Source organism: Salvelinus fontinalis, chromosome 42 (genome assembly GCF_029448725.1).
Source record: "Salvelinus fontinalis isolate EN_2023a chromosome 42, ASM2944872v1, whole genome shotgun sequence".
NCBI lineage: Eukaryota > Metazoa > Chordata > Actinopteri > Salmoniformes > Salmonidae > Salvelinus > Salvelinus fontinalis.
The window spans coordinates 12,241,013-12,258,803 of record NC_074706.1 but is presented as its reverse complement, the minus strand read 5'-3'; the positions used below and the strand labels follow the sequence as shown (position 1 = coordinate 12,258,803).

The 17,791-nt window shown below is 43.0% G+C and overlaps 1 protein-coding gene, 1 long non-coding RNA gene and 1 pseudogene across 3 annotated transcripts; 2 read left to right on the top strand and 1 right to left on the bottom strand.

The window, feature by feature from the left end:
• Nucleotides 1-426: 426 nt before the first annotated feature.
• On the bottom strand, nt 427-6,030 carry LOC129841106 (ADP/ATP translocase 2). 2 transcript variants are annotated; one of them, XM_055909214.1, is made up of 4 exons: nt 5,895-6,030; nt 1,495-1,981; nt 1,221-1,361; nt 427-1,042 (listed from the first exon to the last, which is right to left on the bottom strand). In XM_055909214.1, the coding sequence occupies exons 1-4, from the start codon at nt 5,937-5,939 to the stop codon at nt 885-887; spliced, it is 831 nt and encodes a 276-aa protein (XP_055765189.1). In that variant the 5' UTR covers nt 5,940-6,030; the 3' UTR covers nt 427-884. The 2 variants fall into 2 exon arrangements, with proteins under 2 accessions (XP_055765189.1, XP_055765188.1); XM_055909213.1 differs by lacking the exon at nt 5,895-6,030 and adding an exon at nt 2,817-3,037.
• On the top strand, nt 4,566-11,290 carry LOC129841107 (uncharacterized). The gene is made up of 4 exons (XR_008757277.1): nt 4,566-5,102; nt 5,528-6,251; nt 6,409-6,476; nt 10,888-11,290. It is a non-coding gene; the product is annotated as an uncharacterized LOC129841107 (long non-coding RNA).
• Nucleotides 11,291-13,767: 2,477 nt separating this feature from the next.
• LOC129841072 (uncharacterized) overlaps nt 13,768-17,791 on the top strand; it is a 42,856-nt pseudogene continuing 38,832 nt past the window's right edge.

Genomic DNA, 17,791 nt, shown 5'->3' with positions numbered 1-17,791 from the left:
TGATGGTTAGCACATGAAAAGTAATGCATTTGTATATTTTTTGTCTTTATGTCACCCCTCCACCCAACATTTATAGTAATGCGTATGTATAGCCTAGTAAAACCTGATGTTTGAGAAAATGAGAGTAATATTGGATTTGTATTGCATTTGTTACATACATAACAGACTATGAAGCATGGCAGCTAATGAGACACTGGGCTATATGATTCCCATCTAGGTTGGCTCCCAATAGAAGGATCTCTATAGCAGCCCAAGGAAATGGGATGGATGATATTTCTAACCCTATAATAGACCACGTCAGAGCCTGGAACTAGTAAACCTTACCTAAATGTTTCGACTTATTGTTATACTGTATATTATGTTATATATTGTATACATTACAATATTTCAATATGAATGACAAAGGAATGCACCAAAGCAGAGGGCTTAGTAGGTATTTTTCATCTTTATTCTTATTAAAATAGTGTTTATTGTGGGACACGTGAGATATGACACAACACAGGAACATTGGTAGACAGCGGCTGCTGTGAAGAGTAGATTCCTTTTGCCTACTATGAGAGAAAGAACTGAGAAGAGTGGATGCAATCTGTTTGCAGTAGGCATGTAATTCAATTGAAAAATCCCCTTTCTGGACCAGTTTGACAGTCAACTGGTAGGCCTTGGATGTGTGTTCTTTTGTACACCTTGGTTAAGATATATACAGGTTTCAGAGTCGGTGCGTTGCTCACTTGACCAAATACACTGGCGAGAAGGACAACTAGCAACCAACTCCTGGGCTGGCTCAATAGAATACACATCTACCCCGATAATTCACCCAAGCTGTTATCATTATATGATACACTTAAGACATGTGGTGAAGGGATTCTTTAGGGAGTTGTGAATGCTTATGTGTACTTCTTGATCTCGTCGTAGAGCACCAAGACGAAGGCGCCGCCCATGCCTCGGATCACGTTGGACCAGGCCCCCTTGAAGAAGGCTTTGCCTCCCTCGTTCTTCGCGATCTTCTTCCAGCAGTCGATCGTGCCAGTGTACATGATATCCGCTATTGAATTTGACACATTGATCATTAAAATACGATATATAGGCCTCTAGTAGGCAACTCAATGACAATTGCCAAGCATAATGGGCGCGTGCATAAAACCAATGCAATATTTCCATGGATCAGTTACAGTAGGCCATTCATTGATATGAATCAACGAGTAGGCCTACAACTGGCTCACCTGATTTGCGTCCTGACTGCATCATCATACGACGTCTGACGGTGTCAAAGGGGTATGAAATAATACCGGCGACTGCGGTGACGCTCTGGGCAATCATCCAGCTGACGAAGATGTGCGTGTTCTTGGGGTCGGGCAGCATACCTAGAAGATGACGTAGAGCAACATCATTTGGATTCTGCGCCTATTTCTTTGTTAAAATACACGACTTTTAACAACATCCCAATTGCAAACAGCTACTTGGATTTATGATTTGACTCTGGCTCATGCTCCTCACCCTTGGCTGTGTCGTAGACTCCGAAGTAAGCAGCTCTGTAAATGATGATGCCCTGGACAGACACGTTGAATCCCTGGTACAGGCCCTTGATACCGTCGGCTTTGTAGATTTTGCTGAGACAGCTGCCAAGACCGCTGAACTCTCTCTCGGCTCCGCTTTTTCCGATGTCGGCCGCAAGCCTGGTTCTGGCGAAGTCAAGTGGGTAAACGAAGCAAAGAGAGGTGGCACCGGCCGCGCCACCAGATGCCAGGTTACCGGCGAACCAACGCCAGAACTGTGTCTTCTGGTCCACTCCTCCAAGGAAGATCTTCTTGTACTTGTCCTTGAAAGCAAAGTTGAGGGCTTGGGTGGGGAAGTAACGGATCACATTGGCCAGGTTGCCTCTCCAGAAGGAGATAAAGCCTTGCTCTTTGGGAATCCTCCTGACGCAGTCCATGATCCCTTTGTACTGCATTTCCTTTGTGATTTGTTGGCTGGCATGTTGGACCTGGAGAGCAACAGAAGACAAATAATTGTTCAATTTATCCTCAATTCAGTAAGCAAAAAAAAAGCATGTCAATCGGATTTTCTCATTGTGTTTTAGGCCTACTTTGTATTTAGCAACTGAAGTTTATCTTATAGCAAGAGCCTAACAATATTGAGTTTGTTGTTCGGACAAATTCCTAATTCACTTTAATTCAATAATAATCACGGGTTTGTACAAATGCATGTGTGCAATTTCTGTTATAATCAGCTATTCTCAGCGCTGTTGTACACTGGCCATTGCTTCATGCCACTTGAGCACAGTCTGTGGGTATTGGGTTGCATGCGTCTGGATAAATTTAGCTGTAGCCTAGGCCTAAACCAAATATCGGTGCTCTTCTATCCAAACGATTATCGATATTTTGGCGTAATGAATTATAATCCTACTAATCGAAACATAACATAACGTGTACTTGAAATCAACACTAAAAATATAAACAACGCATCAAATAAATTAACATTTTGTTATTCAAAATAGTACTTTTTCTTTACTGACCTGAAATTCATATGACTCGGTTTCATATGATTCGGTGAACGAAAGGCCAACTAGGCCAACCAGAGTCCTATCGAATCCAATTAGAAAGATCTATAGCACCTTGGACAGCTACAAGTCACGTGCGTAAGAAACGTCTCCAACGCGCTTTTCGCATGTCTGTCTGCAGGAATTCCATTTGCGAAATGTATCTAATTTGATTACAATCTTACTCTAAAAGTGTGACTTCTGCGCACTCAATGGATAACCAATAATATAGTAACTTTATGACTGAGACTGAAAAACAATTATTCTCACTTAGTCTTACCTGGAGCAACAACTTTACTCTCTCAATTGGAGCAACAGCTGTCTTGGAGATGGCAGCAGCAATGCCACCGGCCAAAAAGTCCTTAATGAAGCTAACCACCGCGTCCGACATGTTTTCAAGTTCCTCCTCGTGGAGTAGAGGTCAGACCCTAAATGTTCCAGACAGTCCTCACCAAGACACCCTCAAAGAAACCCAACGCCCCTCCAAGTGGAGGAAGCGCCCCCATCCCGCATAATATATCTGGGCTATATATCGCGAGAATTTGGGGATGATGGATATGCAGACGGTCGAACAGATTGGCGCAGCTAAATAAATATCCTAGGTTAAGGTTCAAATCTTAGCCATGTCCATTAAATAAAGTTTAATGGAACACTTGGGGACTTTTAAAGGGCAAATTCAAGTAATTTTCCAATGACACAGTGGTGTTAGATAATATGTATTATTCTGCTAATTAATAACACCACAACATCGCAGCTTTCTATCGTTATTTATGTAGGCTACTATTTATTCTTTAGGCCAAAGTTTTATCGCAGTTTAGGGTGGGAATCACGATACAATGTGAAATTAACGGATGGGTAGGCTATGTTTTTAAAATGTAATTTTAAGCTTGGCTTTTTAATGTATCTTCATAATTCAAAATAGGTCTTATTGTTCTGATGAATGGGATAGGCCTCGTAATTAGGCCATCAACATTCACACGTTAACAGCGAGGGCGAGAGGGTGACATTGTTGCTGGTATGCGCATGCGACTTTGAAGACTTTGGCTTAGCTTGCCAACTTTTTAACAATGTGATGTTATTAATGATGTGGTGAGGATTTGCTTCATAGCCTGACCTGTAGCAAATGATGCGTTTGAAGAGCCGGAAGCGCGCGCGTGTCTCCATGTTATGTGCTGATTAAGGCCTTTGTAATTATCATTAATTGTCAATGAAATTGTATTTTTAATATCTTCAGGCCTGTTCCTCCTAAGAAGTTGGGCTATTTAGAACAAGCTTTCGCCCCTGTAACGAAACTATTCCTCCGTGTTGTATACATTAGGCCAATACCTTCAGAAAAATATGTTTGGTTCATGATTTTGACCATTTCTAACCTGGTGTTCCAGCTTTGAAAACAGACTCCTATTCTTGCATTTCTCAAATACAGGAAAACATGTTTGATCGTTGTTTGGACACTGCAAGAGATAATATTGTCTCTTGTAGAACATTATGTAGCTTGTGACTTAACCGACACAATAGTAACCTATGAAAGCAAAACATAAGCCATGTAATTACATTTACAAAGGGACCTGGAGTTGCTTCCAAAGTCCCGCGTGTGCCCAATCCATTCCCTCTCCACTTGGTTGCTGAGACAGTAACAGTCGATATCAATCAAACACTATTTTATTGGTATTTCTGGATGGCTTAACTCAATCATTCTGTTTGCACAACAATAATGCATCAATAACGTACCTAAAATAATGTTTTAAATCAAAGACATGTTAAGTCAGCCTACTTGCTGTCTATAGTCTGCACTGTTTGGGAAGAATATAGCCTGCTATTTTCTTATAGGCTTTGCCTATACTTACAACCCTGATTACCAGGTTAAATATAAAATATCTGCACCAAGACCATTGATTTTCACTTTCACCTGTGACAAATACTAATGTAGGTGAATGCCAGCCGGATCCCATTGGTAACTAATAGGCTAATGGGTCTGTGTGATTATAGAAGCCCACCTTGTTTCAAACTCCAGGCACAACGTTACTAGTCTGTACATGCTCCTCGCGTCAGCCTTTCCATGAGACCCATCGCTGCAGCGTGGAGATCAAGAGGTCTTGCACGAATAGGTCACGTGTGCGCGCAGGGGGCTTCGACGTCTACCGATAATTAGCCTACAAGTGCGTCGCTCCGTCCTCGACGTGCTTAGGAGCTTGACCTGTGCCTTGGAATGGGACCAAATCCTACGCGCACGTACATTGCAATAGGCTAATTACGCAAATGAATAGGTGGGATTTATTTTCACTATATGACTACAGTTATGCAACGAGTAAGAGTAATGCGAGTAGCAGTTGGTGTTCACTAGCAAGCGGTAAAATGCCGCTCGCTTGTGGGCTTGCTGGCTGCATATGACAGCATATAGCAGCATGTTCGAGTGTGCGTTAAGGATTCAGCATAGCAAGTTTGAAAGAAGGTCTTGTTATTAAATGGGTAAATAGTTCAATAGTAATATTCTCTAAAACGCTCTGGTGACAAACAAACTTTGCTGCCCTGTTTCCAATCATCCACGTGGCTGGGAGAACATATTCAAGTAAGTAAATACATGTTGAAAATGTACAAAAAAACAATGTATTATTAGCTAACTAGCTACAGTGCAGGCTAACTCAAATGAGCTGCTAACGTAGCTAGCCATTTAGCCAACTTTACATACTGTATAGATGGCTGGCTAAGTGAATTAAATATCACCAGCTAACGTTACCTAACTTCAAATTAGCTGGCTATATTGATGTATTTATCACTGTTAAAAAAAACGAAATGCATTTGTAGGTAGCTAGCTAACAGCCATGGAGGAGGGTGAAAGGATAGTAGTCCCAACTAAGATTGAGAGAGTAGGCTATTCTAGATAGGGCAGGTACTTTTGTGAGGTTCCAGTCCCTAGAAGTGAGGATGGATATAATAGTAACATAATATTCAGTGCCGTCTAATTTGAGTATAATGAAGTCTGTTTCTTGTGAGGTTTTCTGACATCAGATACAGAGAACTGTGAAAGCCTGTCCACGGACGAAGAGGTCCCAAAGAAGAGCAATGGGTCTCAGTCCTGGTCTTGGGGACTCAAAGGGGTGCACATTTCTGGTTTTGCCTTAGCGCTGATTCAAATGATCAACTGATCATCAAGCTTCAAGTGTTATTTATGTATTCATGTGTGATGCTATCCTTGATATGCTCCTGCTATATTGTCACATGCTACACATGCACATGTGTGTGCACATGCATCTATCAATCCAATGTTATCATGATTTGTTCTACTTTAGTAATCCACAATGACCTGGTGATGTAAAAGTCTAATAATAACATTATCATCCATATTCCTACAGACAGATACCTTGAAACTGGAGATTCCTTCAAAACGATTGCCTACAGTTACCATGTAGGGCACTGCAAGGTTGGGTGACCAGGGCCATCTGGAACTGCCTCCTGGAGGAATTCAGACGTGTGAAGGCTACCTGTGTCCTGCATAACTTCATGGGGATGGACACGAGGACCAGGAGGGGATCTGCAGCTCGCCGCCGTGTGCCAGAGGAGAAGTCTGCTGCTCTGCAGGATGTTTCAAGGATGAGGTCCAACAATGCAGCAAGAGAGGCAATCCGTGTGTGGGAGATCTTCACCTCCTACTTCTTTGAAGAGGGTGCTGTTCCCTGGCAACACCATGGACTACATTACACTGATTTCTACTTCTCAGGTGAGGATGCTGTTTAGGTAAGGGTGTGATGTCTGTACAAAAACAAAACAGACTATTTTAAGTCACCCATATTGAAATATTGTAGAACAATTAGACACCCTATAACTCACACCTACACACTCATGTATCAATCTGATTGATGTATTGTGTTGTGCAGGCTCAGGTGTATAACTGTGGCTCCTTCCACCTTCAAACAGTAGGAAAGAGGGCCAACCATGGAGAATAGTAAGACACTTCATTATTTCTATAACTACGCTATATTGTTTGTCCTCGTGTGTCTGTGCATGTTTTTCAGCATAAAGTACTATGCAGCCACTTACTGTGGACACCAGGTGAGACCACACACACATATTCCTGTTGAACACTGTCTCTACCTACCTTCTTTTCTCAATAACAGTCTCTCTACTTCACTTCATCCCTCTCCCCTTCTCCCTAAACCCTATAGGTTATATCAGCTGTGTGTAACTTGCCTAGTTAAATTAAAAAATACAATTAAAAATATCAGCTGTGTCGGTGAACCCCTCCCGAATCTGAATTGGCTACATAGAGGGCACAGCGTGATCAGAGGTGAGGTCACTTGGTCGGGTTAACAGGAAGTATTATTAGAGATGCTTTACATTGAAATACAGATAGAGATGCAGTAGTCCCAGAGTTAATGATCCAAGATCAGTTTTGCATTTCACCTCCTGATGATTATGATGACTGACAGTGTTAGAATAAAAAATAAAATAAAAACATGGTTTAGGGCCTCCCGGGTGGCGCAGTGGTCTAGGGCACTGCATCGCAGTGCTAGCTGTGCCACCAGAGACTCTGGGTTCGAGCCCAGGCTCTGTCGCAGCCGGCCGCGACCGGGAGATCCATGGGGCGACGCACAATTGGCCTAGCGTTGTCCGGGTTAGGGAGGGTTTGGCCGGTAGGGATATCCTTGTCTCATCGCGCACTATCGACTCCTGTGGCGGGCCGGGCGCAGTACACGCGCTGGCTTCCGGGTTGGATGTGCGCTGTTTTATTTATTTTATTTTTATTTAACCTTTATTTAACCAGGTAGGCAAATTGAGAACACGTTCTCATTTACAATTGCGACCTGGCCAAGATAAAGCAAAGCAGTTCGACACATACAACAACACAGTTACACATGGAGTAAAAACAAACATATAGTCAATAATACAGTGAAAAAAAATAAGTCTATATACAATGTGAGCAAGTTAGGTGAGATAAGGGAGGTGAAGGCAAACAGATATATGTATAAATAAATAAAATATAAAAAGGCCATGGAGGCGAAGTGAGTACAACACAGGAAGTAAAATAAAAAAATACTGGAATGGTTGGTTTGCATTGGAAGAAAGTGCAAAGTAGAGACAGAAATAATGGGGTGCAAAGGAGCAAAATAAATTAATAAATAAATACAGTAGGTAAAGAGGTAGTTGTTTGGGCTAAATTGTAGATGGGTTATGTACAGGTGCAGTAATCTATGAGCTGCTCTGACAGCTGGTGCTTAAAGCTAGTGAGGGAGATAGGTGTTTCCAGTTTCAGAGATTTTTGTAGTTCGTTCCAGTCATTGGCAGCAGAGAACTGGAAGGAGAGGCGTCCAAAGGAAGAGTTGGTTTTGGGGGTGACTAGAGAGATATACCTGCTGGAGCGCGTGCTACAGGTAGGTGCTGCTATGGTGACCAGCGAGCTGAGATAAGGGGGGACTTTACCTAGCAGGGTCTTGTAGATGACCTGGAACCAGTGGGTTTGGCGACGAGTATGAAGCGAGGGCCAGCCAACGAGAGTGTACAGGTCGCAGTGGTGGGTAGTATATGGGGCTTTGGTGACAAAACGGATGGCACTGTGATAGACTGCATCCAATTTATTGAGTAGGGTTTTGGAGGCTATTTTGTAAATGACATCACCGAAGTCGAGGATTGGTAGGATGGTCAGTTTTACAAGGGTATGTTTGGCAGCATGAGTAAAGGATGCTTTGTTGCGGAATAGGAAGCCAATTCTAGATTTGACTTTGGATTGGAGATGTTTGATGTGGGTCTGGAAGGAGAGTTTACAGTCTAACCAGACACCTAGGTATTTGTAGTTGTCCACATATTCTAAGTCAGAGCCGTCCAAAGTAGTGATGTTGGACAGGCGGGCAGGAGCAGGCAGCGATCGGTTGAAGAGCATGCATTTGGTTTTACTTGTATTTAAGAGCAGTTGGAGGCCACGGAAGGAGAGTTGTATGGCATTGAAGCTCGCCTGGAGGGTTGTTAACACAGTGTCAAAAGAAGGGCCAGAAGTATACAGAATAGTGTCGTCTGCGTAGAGGTGGATCAGAGAATCACCAGCAGCAAGAGCGACATCATTGATGTAAACAGAGAAGAGGGTCGGTCCAAGAATTGAACCCTGTGGCACCCCCATAGAGACTGCCAGAGGCCCGGACAACAGACCCTCCGATTTGACACACTGAACTCTATCAGAGAAGTAGTTGGTGAACCAGGCGAGGCAATCATTAGAGAAACCAAGGCTGTCGAGTCTGCCAATGAGGATGTGGTGATTGACAGAGTCAAAAGCCTTGGCCAGGTCAATGAATACGGCTGCACAGTATTGTTTCCTATCGATGGCGGTTACGATATCGTTTATGACCTTGAGCGTGGCTGAGGTGCACCCATGACCAGCTCTGAAACCAGATTGCATAGCGGAGAAGGTGTGGTGTGATTCGAAATGGTCGGTAATCTGTTTGTTGACTTGGCTTTCGAAGACCTTAGAAAGGCAGGGTAGGATAGATATAGGTCTGTAGCAGTTAGGGTCAAGGGTGTCCCCCCCTTTGAAGAGGGGGATAACCGCAGCTGCTTTCCAATCTTTGGGGATCTCAGACGACACGAAAGAGAGGTTGAAGAGGCTAGTAATAGGGGTGGCAACAATTTCAGCAGATAGTTTTAGAAAGAAAGGGTCCAGATTATCTAGCCCGGCTGATTTGTAAGGGTCCAGATTTTGCAGCTCATTAAGAACATCAGCTGACTGTATTTGGGAGAAAGAGAAATGGGGAAGGCTTGGGCGAGTAGCAGAGGGGAGGGCAGTGCTGTTGTCCGGGGTAGGGGTAGCCAGGTAGAAAGCATGGCCAGCCGTAGAAAAATGCTTATTGAAATTCTCAATTGTAGTGGATTTGTCGGTGGTGACAGTGTTTCCTATCTTCAGAGCGGTTGTACGCTGGGAGGAGGTGTTCTTATTCTCCATGGACTTTACGGTGTCCCAGAACTTTTTTGAATTTGTGTAGCAGGAAGCAAATTTCTGCTTGAAAAAGCTAGCCTTGGCTGTTCTAACTGCCTGTGTATATTGGTTTCTGGCTTCCCTGAAAAGTTGCATATCACGGGGGCTGTTCGATGCTAATGCAGAACGCCATAGGATGTTTTTCTGATGGTTAAGGGCAGTCAGGTCAGGAGAGAACCAAGGGCTATATCTGTTCCTGGTTCTAAATTTCTTGAATGGGGCATGCTTATTCAAGATGGTGAGGAAGGCATTTTAAAAAAATGACCAGGCATCCTCTACTGACGGGATGAGATCAATATCCTTCCAGGATATCCCGGCCAGGTCGATTAGGAAGGCCTGCTCGCTGAAGTGTTTCAGGGAGCGTTTGACAGTGATGAGTGGAGGTCGTTTGACCGCTGACCCATTACGGATGCAGGCAATGAGGCAGTGATCGCTGAGATCTTGGTTGAAAACAGCAGAGGTGTATTTGGAGGGCAAGTTTGTTAGGATGATATCTATGAGGGTACCCGTGTTTACGGAATTGGGGTGGTAAATGGTAGGTTCATTGATAATTTGTGTGAGATTGAGGGCATCAAGCTTAGATTGTAGGGTGGCTGGGGTGTTGAGCATGTTCAAATTTAGGTCGCCTAGCAGCACGAGCTCTGAAGATAGATGGGGGGCAATCAGTTCACATATAGTGTCCAGAGCACAGCTGGGGGCAGAGGGTGGTCTATAGCAGGCGGCAACGGTGAGAGACTTGTTTTTAGAGAGGTGGATTTTTAAAAGTAGAAGTTCAAATTGTTTGGGAACAGACCTGGATAGTATAACAGAACTCTGCAGGCAGTCTTTGCAGTAGATTGCAACACCGCCCCCTTTGGTCGTTCTATCTTGTCTGAAAATATTGTAATTGGGGATAAAAATGTCTGAATTTTTGGTGGTCTTTCTAAGCCAGGATTCAGACACGGCTAAAACATCCGGGTTGGTAGAGTGTGCTAAAGCAGTGAACAAAACAAACTTAGGGAGGAGGCTTCTAATGTTAACATGCATGAAGCCAAGGCTATTACGGTTACAGAAGTCATCAAAAGAGAGCGCCTGGGGAATAGGAGTGGAGCCAGGTACTGCAGGGCCTGGATTCACCTCTACATCACCAGAGGAACAGAGGAGAAGTAGGATAATGGTACGGCTAAAAGCTAAGCTACCTGTGTTAAGAAGCAGTGCGGCTTGGTTGGATTGTGTTTCGGAGGACGCATGGCTTTCGACCTTCGTCTCTCCCGAGCCCGTACGGGAGTTGTAGCGATGAGACAAAATAGTAACTACTAACAATTGGATACTACGAAATTGGGGAGAAAAGGGGGTAAATTTGAAAAAAGAAAAAAAAAACATGCTATCTCTCTCTCCATCTGTCTCGCGTCTGCAGGTATGTTTTGATGTCAAAGAGGATGCCAACCCCCAGTCCCGTCATCTCCACCTCACCCGCTCTTAAGATAACCTTCGGGCCGACTGAGAGGCTGGTTATGAGACACCACTAGAGACACTATTATGTAATTGTGATGAACCGAGAGAATATTAGGGTAGCACTCTGATTCATTAATCATATCCTCTCTTCCCTGCTCCTCTGTTCTTACCTCTTTCCCTTTGTCTTTTTATCTCTCTCGTCGCCACATCTTTCTTCCTGTTTTTATAATGCACACCAGATATGCATTGAAGTACAGATTGAACTTCTTTATAATATTACAATTATAATATGTTTAATGCATGTATTATGTATTTATAACACTTGGATAATGAACTTCTTTCAATAAAGCGTTTCACATTCTCTACTGGTTGAAATTAAGTCTCTCATTTGATGAAATACTCCATCTATCCTGTGTTTATCAGATGAAGGAAATTAGATTTTGAGATGAACTGGTTTTAGAGTATTTACATGATGCATAGGAAGTGGAGTGTACTGTTTTTAAAATTATATTTCTGTATATATGAATAACAAATCAGCATAACAAATCTAGTTAAATCATGTTTCTAGTCTATTGCATAATTACAATGTGTAACCGTTGATGCCCCAGGACCAAGATTGGTAAACACTGTTGAAGTGTATATTTGTAATACATACAGTTGATGTCAGAAGTTTACATACACCTTAGTCAAATACATTTAAACTCAGTTTTTCACAATTCCAGACATTTAATCCTAGTAAATATTCCCTGTCTTAGGTCAGTTAGGATCACCACTTTATTTTAAGAATGTGAAATATCAGAATAATAGTAGAGTTATTTATTTCAGCTTTTATTTCTTTCCTCACATTCCCAGTGGGTCAGAAGTTTACATACACTCAATTAGTATTTGGTAGAATTGCCTTTAAATTGTTTAACTTGGGTCAAATGTTTCAGGTAGCCTTCCACAAGATTCCCACAATAAGTTGGGTGAATTTTGGCCCATTCCTCCTGACCGAGCTGGTGTAACTGAGTCAGGTTTGTAGGCCTCCTTGCTCGCACATGCTTTTTCAGTTCTGCCCAAAATCTTTCCATGGGATTGAGGTCAGGGCTTTGTGATGGCCACTCCAATACCTTGACTTTGTCCTTAAGCCATTTTGCCACAACTTTGGAAGTATGCTTGGGGTCATTGTCCATTTGGAAAACCCATTTGTGACCAAGCTTTAACTTCCTGACTGATGTCTTAAGATGTTGCTTCAATATATCCACAAAATTTCCCTCTTGATGCCATCTATTTTGTGAAGTGCACCAGTCCCTCCTGCAGCATAGCAGCCCCACAACATGATGCTGCCAACCCCGTGCTTCACGGTTTGGATGGTGTAATTCGGCTTGCAAGCCTCCCCCTTTTTCCTCCAAACATAACGATGGTCATTATGGCTACACAGTTCTATTTTTGTTTCATCAGACCAGAGGACATTTCTCCAAAAAGTACAATCTTTGTCCCCATGTGCAGTTGCAAACCGTAGTCTGGATTTTTTATGGCGGTTTTGGAGCAGTGGCTTCTTCCTTGCTGAGCAGCCTTTCAGGTTATGTCGATATAGGACTCTTTTTACTGTGGATATAGATACTTTTGTACCCGTTTCCTCCAGCATCTTCACAAGTTCCTTTGCTGTTGTTCTGGGATTGATTTGCACTTTTCGCACCAAAGTACGTTCATCTCTAGAAGACAGCACGCGTCTCCTTCCCGAGCGGTATGACGGCTGCGTGGTCCCATGGTGTTTATACTTGCGTACTATAGATTGTACAGATAAATGTGGTACCTTCATGCGTTTGGAAATTATTTCTCTGAGATCTTGGCTGATTTCTTTAGATTTTCCCATGACGTTAAGCAAAGAGGCACTGAGTTTGAAGGTAGGTCTTGAATTGCATCCACAGGTACACCTCCAATTGACTCAAATTATGTCAATTAGCCTATCAGAAGCTTCTAAAGCCATGACCAAATTTTCTAGAATTTTCCAAGCTGTTTAAAGGCAGTCAACTGGAATTGTGATACAGTGAATTATAAGTGAAATAATCTGCCTGTAAACAATTGTTGGAAAAATGACTTGTGTCATGCACAAAGTAGTGGGAACCAGTCGATATGATTGGTCATCGCCCAGCTGTCGCTGCTGGTGATTTGCATAAAGTTGGGAAAAGCTGATATTTTTCTCTGCCTCCCATGCCACCTTCACACCGCCCAAAGGTCTCCCTCCCTCTCCTCTTCTCACCTGATTTCCTTCCATTGAAAATGAACGTGTTTCACCGTGTAGCACCGCTTGCTTGTGAACACCCCCTGGTTTTGCTGCCCCCTTTTTAAAAGTTGTTTGCAGGCTGCATTGCAACTGTGAGCAGTGCAGTGCATTTTGACAGGCAGGGATAAATATAATAGGTTATTGGAACCCACTCAAATAACTTTAAATGGGGCAAATGCTATAGGCCTACTATAGTATAATTAAGGTTGCATGTCGATTACATTCCCCACATTTTGGAAAAGTTGTTTTTTTTTAAATCTGAAATTCCCTTACATTGATGACTTTTTGGAAATCCAACCAGTTTTCTACGTTGATTCAACTTCATCACATTGCATTTTTTTGTTGTTAAAATTACTTGTAAACAACGTTTTTTTTGCAGCCTATTCTGCAAAACCAACTCGAGTTGGAGACGAGGCACAAAAAGTTCATCTTCGCCGTCGTACGCAGTGAAGGAACTTCAGAATAGAGTAGCCTAAACTATCGAGGAAGCATTAATAACGAATAGGCTAACGAAATAATAACGAATCTAATTAAATAGGGCTATTTTATGCTATCATCACCATGTGACATTTGCGACCGTTTTTATCCTGAGGTGTGACAGATACAATGTCTGGACTGTCCTCGGTTGCTTCTCTTCGACTACCAACCATTCAGAACCCGTTATCAAGACTCAGAGACCTTGAAACCCTCTCCTCTCATGGGCTACTCCAGAGATTACACTAGGAGTGACGAAGTTGTACCTCCGCTGTTGTGGGATGGGGGGCTTCGACTTTGTTTTCCGAGGTCAAAACACAAGACCGACCACAGGTTATCCTTATGACAAGGCTCCGCCGAAGCAGAGCTGTTTCAGCCTGGTCTCGCAGCCAATCCACGAAAGAGTCGAGGTCTCAGTAGCCCTCGATCCGGTTAAACCACAGCTGCCCATCTTTGGTGAGTAGCCTATTGCAATGTGATCTCTGGCTAAACGAATAATAGGATAGAGAAATTCTCTCTCTCTCTCTCTCACTCGCATACAAACGTGCGTGAATTCCTTTTAGCACCATAAACAGCGCCAGACCTATTTCTATGGTCTCCATGTGGTGGTGCCCTTCTACAAAATAAAATTGCGATGTTTGGCCAGGTGCTTCTCACTGCTATTGGAGTTAGTAATTGTTTATTATCTTGGGATGAATTTACATTTAGAAAGTGGATATGATAGACTACTATGTCTATTCTCCCCCGGATATGGCTAGTATTATTACAAATTCCATGAACTACTGGATTGCAGGGTTGGGGTAAATTCGAATTGAAGTCAGTCAATATCCATGAAGAAAACTGAAATAGCTATTCAATAATTGGAAAAAAGGGCAGCTATTTTCAATAACTTCTCAATAAACTGAAAGGAATAGTAGAATATATTTATTTCAAAAGTTTTATTTACATTTTAAATTTTAAATTCAAATTACTTCCTGAACTGACTTCAAAATTGTAGCTTGGCCCTCGTAGATTGACTATTATTTTCTTCCATTTATTACCATGTTTCTTACACCTATCCCATCAGATCGACTAGCCTAAATGCAGTCCACAATGACTTTGTGACTGTGTGTACTAAACTGGAGTATGCAGATACCCAGAGATAATTACAATTAATATGTTTAAATTAGGACTGGTGAACTGCAATGCAATTAAACCGAGTTTGCAGTTATCAGGAGTGGTCATGATCCTGTGCCGTGAATGTGGTTGTGCTTTGGACAGGTCAGCGGGTGGCACCAGAGAGCAGGTGGAGCCGGGTCACTTGCCTAACCAGTACCAGGAAAACCAGCATCGCCAGTCAATCCAGTACCATCAGCCAAACCAATACCAGCAGAACCAGTATCCTTACCAGAACTACTAGCGCAGCCTCCTGCCTCAATGCCCAGCTCAGGATCCAAGTGGACCAGATACTGTCGCTCCCTCTTTCCGCCTCTCTCCTTTCATTCGTCTTTTGGTCTCTTTTTCCCTCTTTTCACTACATTTCACTCCATCTCCTATTCAACTCTTCTCCATATTCCAAGGGTGCTTATTCCTGTTCAACACTCAATGGAATGCTTGATTTCGGTCTAAGTCTGACCATTTGATCCATATTATATATTCCAAGACCACAGACAGCTTCTTAGCTATGAGCTCGTCAACAGCAGGATAGTGCAGGAAGTCAGACAGTGTTGCTCTCCTTCCACATCAAAGTCAGTCTTGTTCTTAGTTTAAATAACGGACACAGATATGGTGTGGAGTTGGGGTCCAGAGTAATGAAAGGGGGTTCAGTGGGGTCCTTGGACCATGCTGAGGGAAAACCCATACAGTACGTACCCAGAGAGCCTCATCCCCATTGGTTAGGAACGGTTAACACAGCATACCCAGGGGAGGAGAGGCAGGAGAGGTAGCGATTAGCATTTTTACTGTGAGTGTGTTATGGCTGAGATCTGCAGATGTCAGACGGGTATAGCTGACCAGGTTTAGCCCGGTCTGGAACCAAAGCACAAACGTGCACACGCACACATGCAAGTGCACACACACACACGTACCGTTCAGCCGTACATAATATGCTGTACACTCACGCACAATGCAGTGTTCAGAGTACACATACTGTGTGCGCAAATAGAGACACAGATACCAAGACAAACGTAAAAATGCACAGACAGTTGGTGATACTGCCTGTCAAAAGGGATCCGCAACAGTTATCTTAATACCCAAACCCCCTCCCTTGCTCTTCCTTAGATCAGAAGAAGTCCCTTGATAATAGAGACGGTGAACGTCAGTCAAAGTCCCACGCTACCAGCAGGAAGGGCTGGCTTGCTTATGACGTCAGCATAGTTCTTAGTGGACGTCACTTAGCTTCCTCTGTTTTGTTGGATGTGAGATGTTGAATCATTATTGTTTTGACGTAGTCAAAGTTGTCAAATGTAATTTGGACAAAATGTTTCATGTTCTGATGGTTGATTGGTGTTTTGAATGAACTAGGAAATGAATGCACTAAGTGAGCCATAGTCACTGCATTGATATCTTTGTGTTCTACCTCCAGCTTGAGCACCAGCTAAGGCAGAACACTCAGTTGTTAGGACACTTGAACCTTCAAAGAATGTTCAAGAACAACCATCCGGATGGAAAAGCACTGGCCAATAGGTTAGGCTTTGACTAACACACACACACGCACGCGTGCCTGTACACACACACACACACACACACACACACACACACACACACACACACACACACACACACACACACACACACACACACTCACTTTAAAAAAAAATATGACCTACATATAATCTTCTCACTATACATGAATACCTTCAGGCACACAGCTACAGGATGTCCTTTATCCCATATGGTTTTCTTGATCCCTCCCCCTCTCTCTTGTCTTTTCTCACAGAGATGTGTTGCTGATGATCCTCACCAAGTTTCTGGGCAGATTCATCACACTGCAGCAGTACAGCCAGTAGCTGCTCCGCTTAGTACATCAACCAAACTTAATAAATATCACATTGTGATAGTATAGTGCATTCAAATGCATTTGCTGCAAAGTGCTGGGTAAAACAGGGGCTAAACCCCTTCAAAAGAGTCAGCAAGGTTGACAGTGTAAAGAAAAAACGTAATAGAAGTCTTTATTCTATAGGGTGATAGCTAGGCTAGCGGGTACAGCATTGGGCCAGTAACCGAAAGGTCGCTGGTTTGAATACCCGAGCTGAAAAGGTGAAAAATCTGTCGATGTGCCCTTGAGAAAGGCACTTAACTGTAATTTGCTCCCTTACAGAAAGAAATAATAATGTCCTACTATTGCTGACCCTTTGAAACAACACATTTCACTGCACCTATCCAGAAATAATAGTGAAGACATCAAAACTATTAAATAACACACATTTAATCATGTAGCACCTCTGGCCTGCTCGCCTCCCTACCTCTGAGGAAGTACAGTTCCCGCTCAGCCCAGTCAAAACTGTTCGCTGCTCTGGCACCCCAATGGTGGAACAAACTCCCTCACGACGCCAGGTCAGCGGAGTCAATCACCACCTTCCGGAGACACCTGAAACCCCACCTCTTTAAGGAATACCTAGGATAGGATAAAGTAATCCTTCTAACCCCCCCCCCCCCCCTTAAAAGAGTTAGATGCACTATTGTAAAGTGGCTGTTCCACTGGATATCATAAGGTGAATGCACCAATTTGTAAGTCGCTCTGGATAAGAGCGTCTGCTAAATGACTTAAATGTAAATGTAGTAAAAAAAGTGTTAAACAAATCAAAATATATATATAATTTGAGATTCTTCAAAGTAGCCCTTTGCCTTGATGACAGCTTTGCACATTCTTGGCATTCTGTCAACCAGCTTCACGTGGAAAGCTTTTCCAACAGTCTTGAAGGAGTTCCCACATATTCTGAGCAATTGGCTGCTTTTCCTTCACTCTGCGGTCCAACTCATCAAAAAACATCTCAATTGGGTTGAGGTCAGGTGATTGTGGAGGCCAGGTACACTAGAGGTGTGTTGAGTCATTGTCCTGCTGAAAAACAAATGATAGTCCCACTAAGCGCAAACCAGATGGGATGGCGTATCGCTGTAGAATGCTGTGGCAGCCATGCTGGTTAAG

Excerpts from the sequence above, each read along its gene's own strand:
- LOC129841106 (XM_055909213.1), bottom strand. The coding sequence starts at position 2,927 with ATGTCGGACGCGGTGGTTAGCTTCATTAAGGACTTTTTGGCCGGTGGC. Across the intron at positions 1,982-2,816 it reads GAGTAAAGTTGTTGCTCCAG|GTCCAACATGCCAGCCAACA; the intron begins GTAAGACTAAGT and ends GTTGCTCTCCAG. Across the intron at positions 1,043-1,220 it reads GCAGTCAGGACGCAAATCAG|CGGATATCATGTACACTGGC; the intron begins GTGAGCCAGTTG and ends CAAATTCAATAG.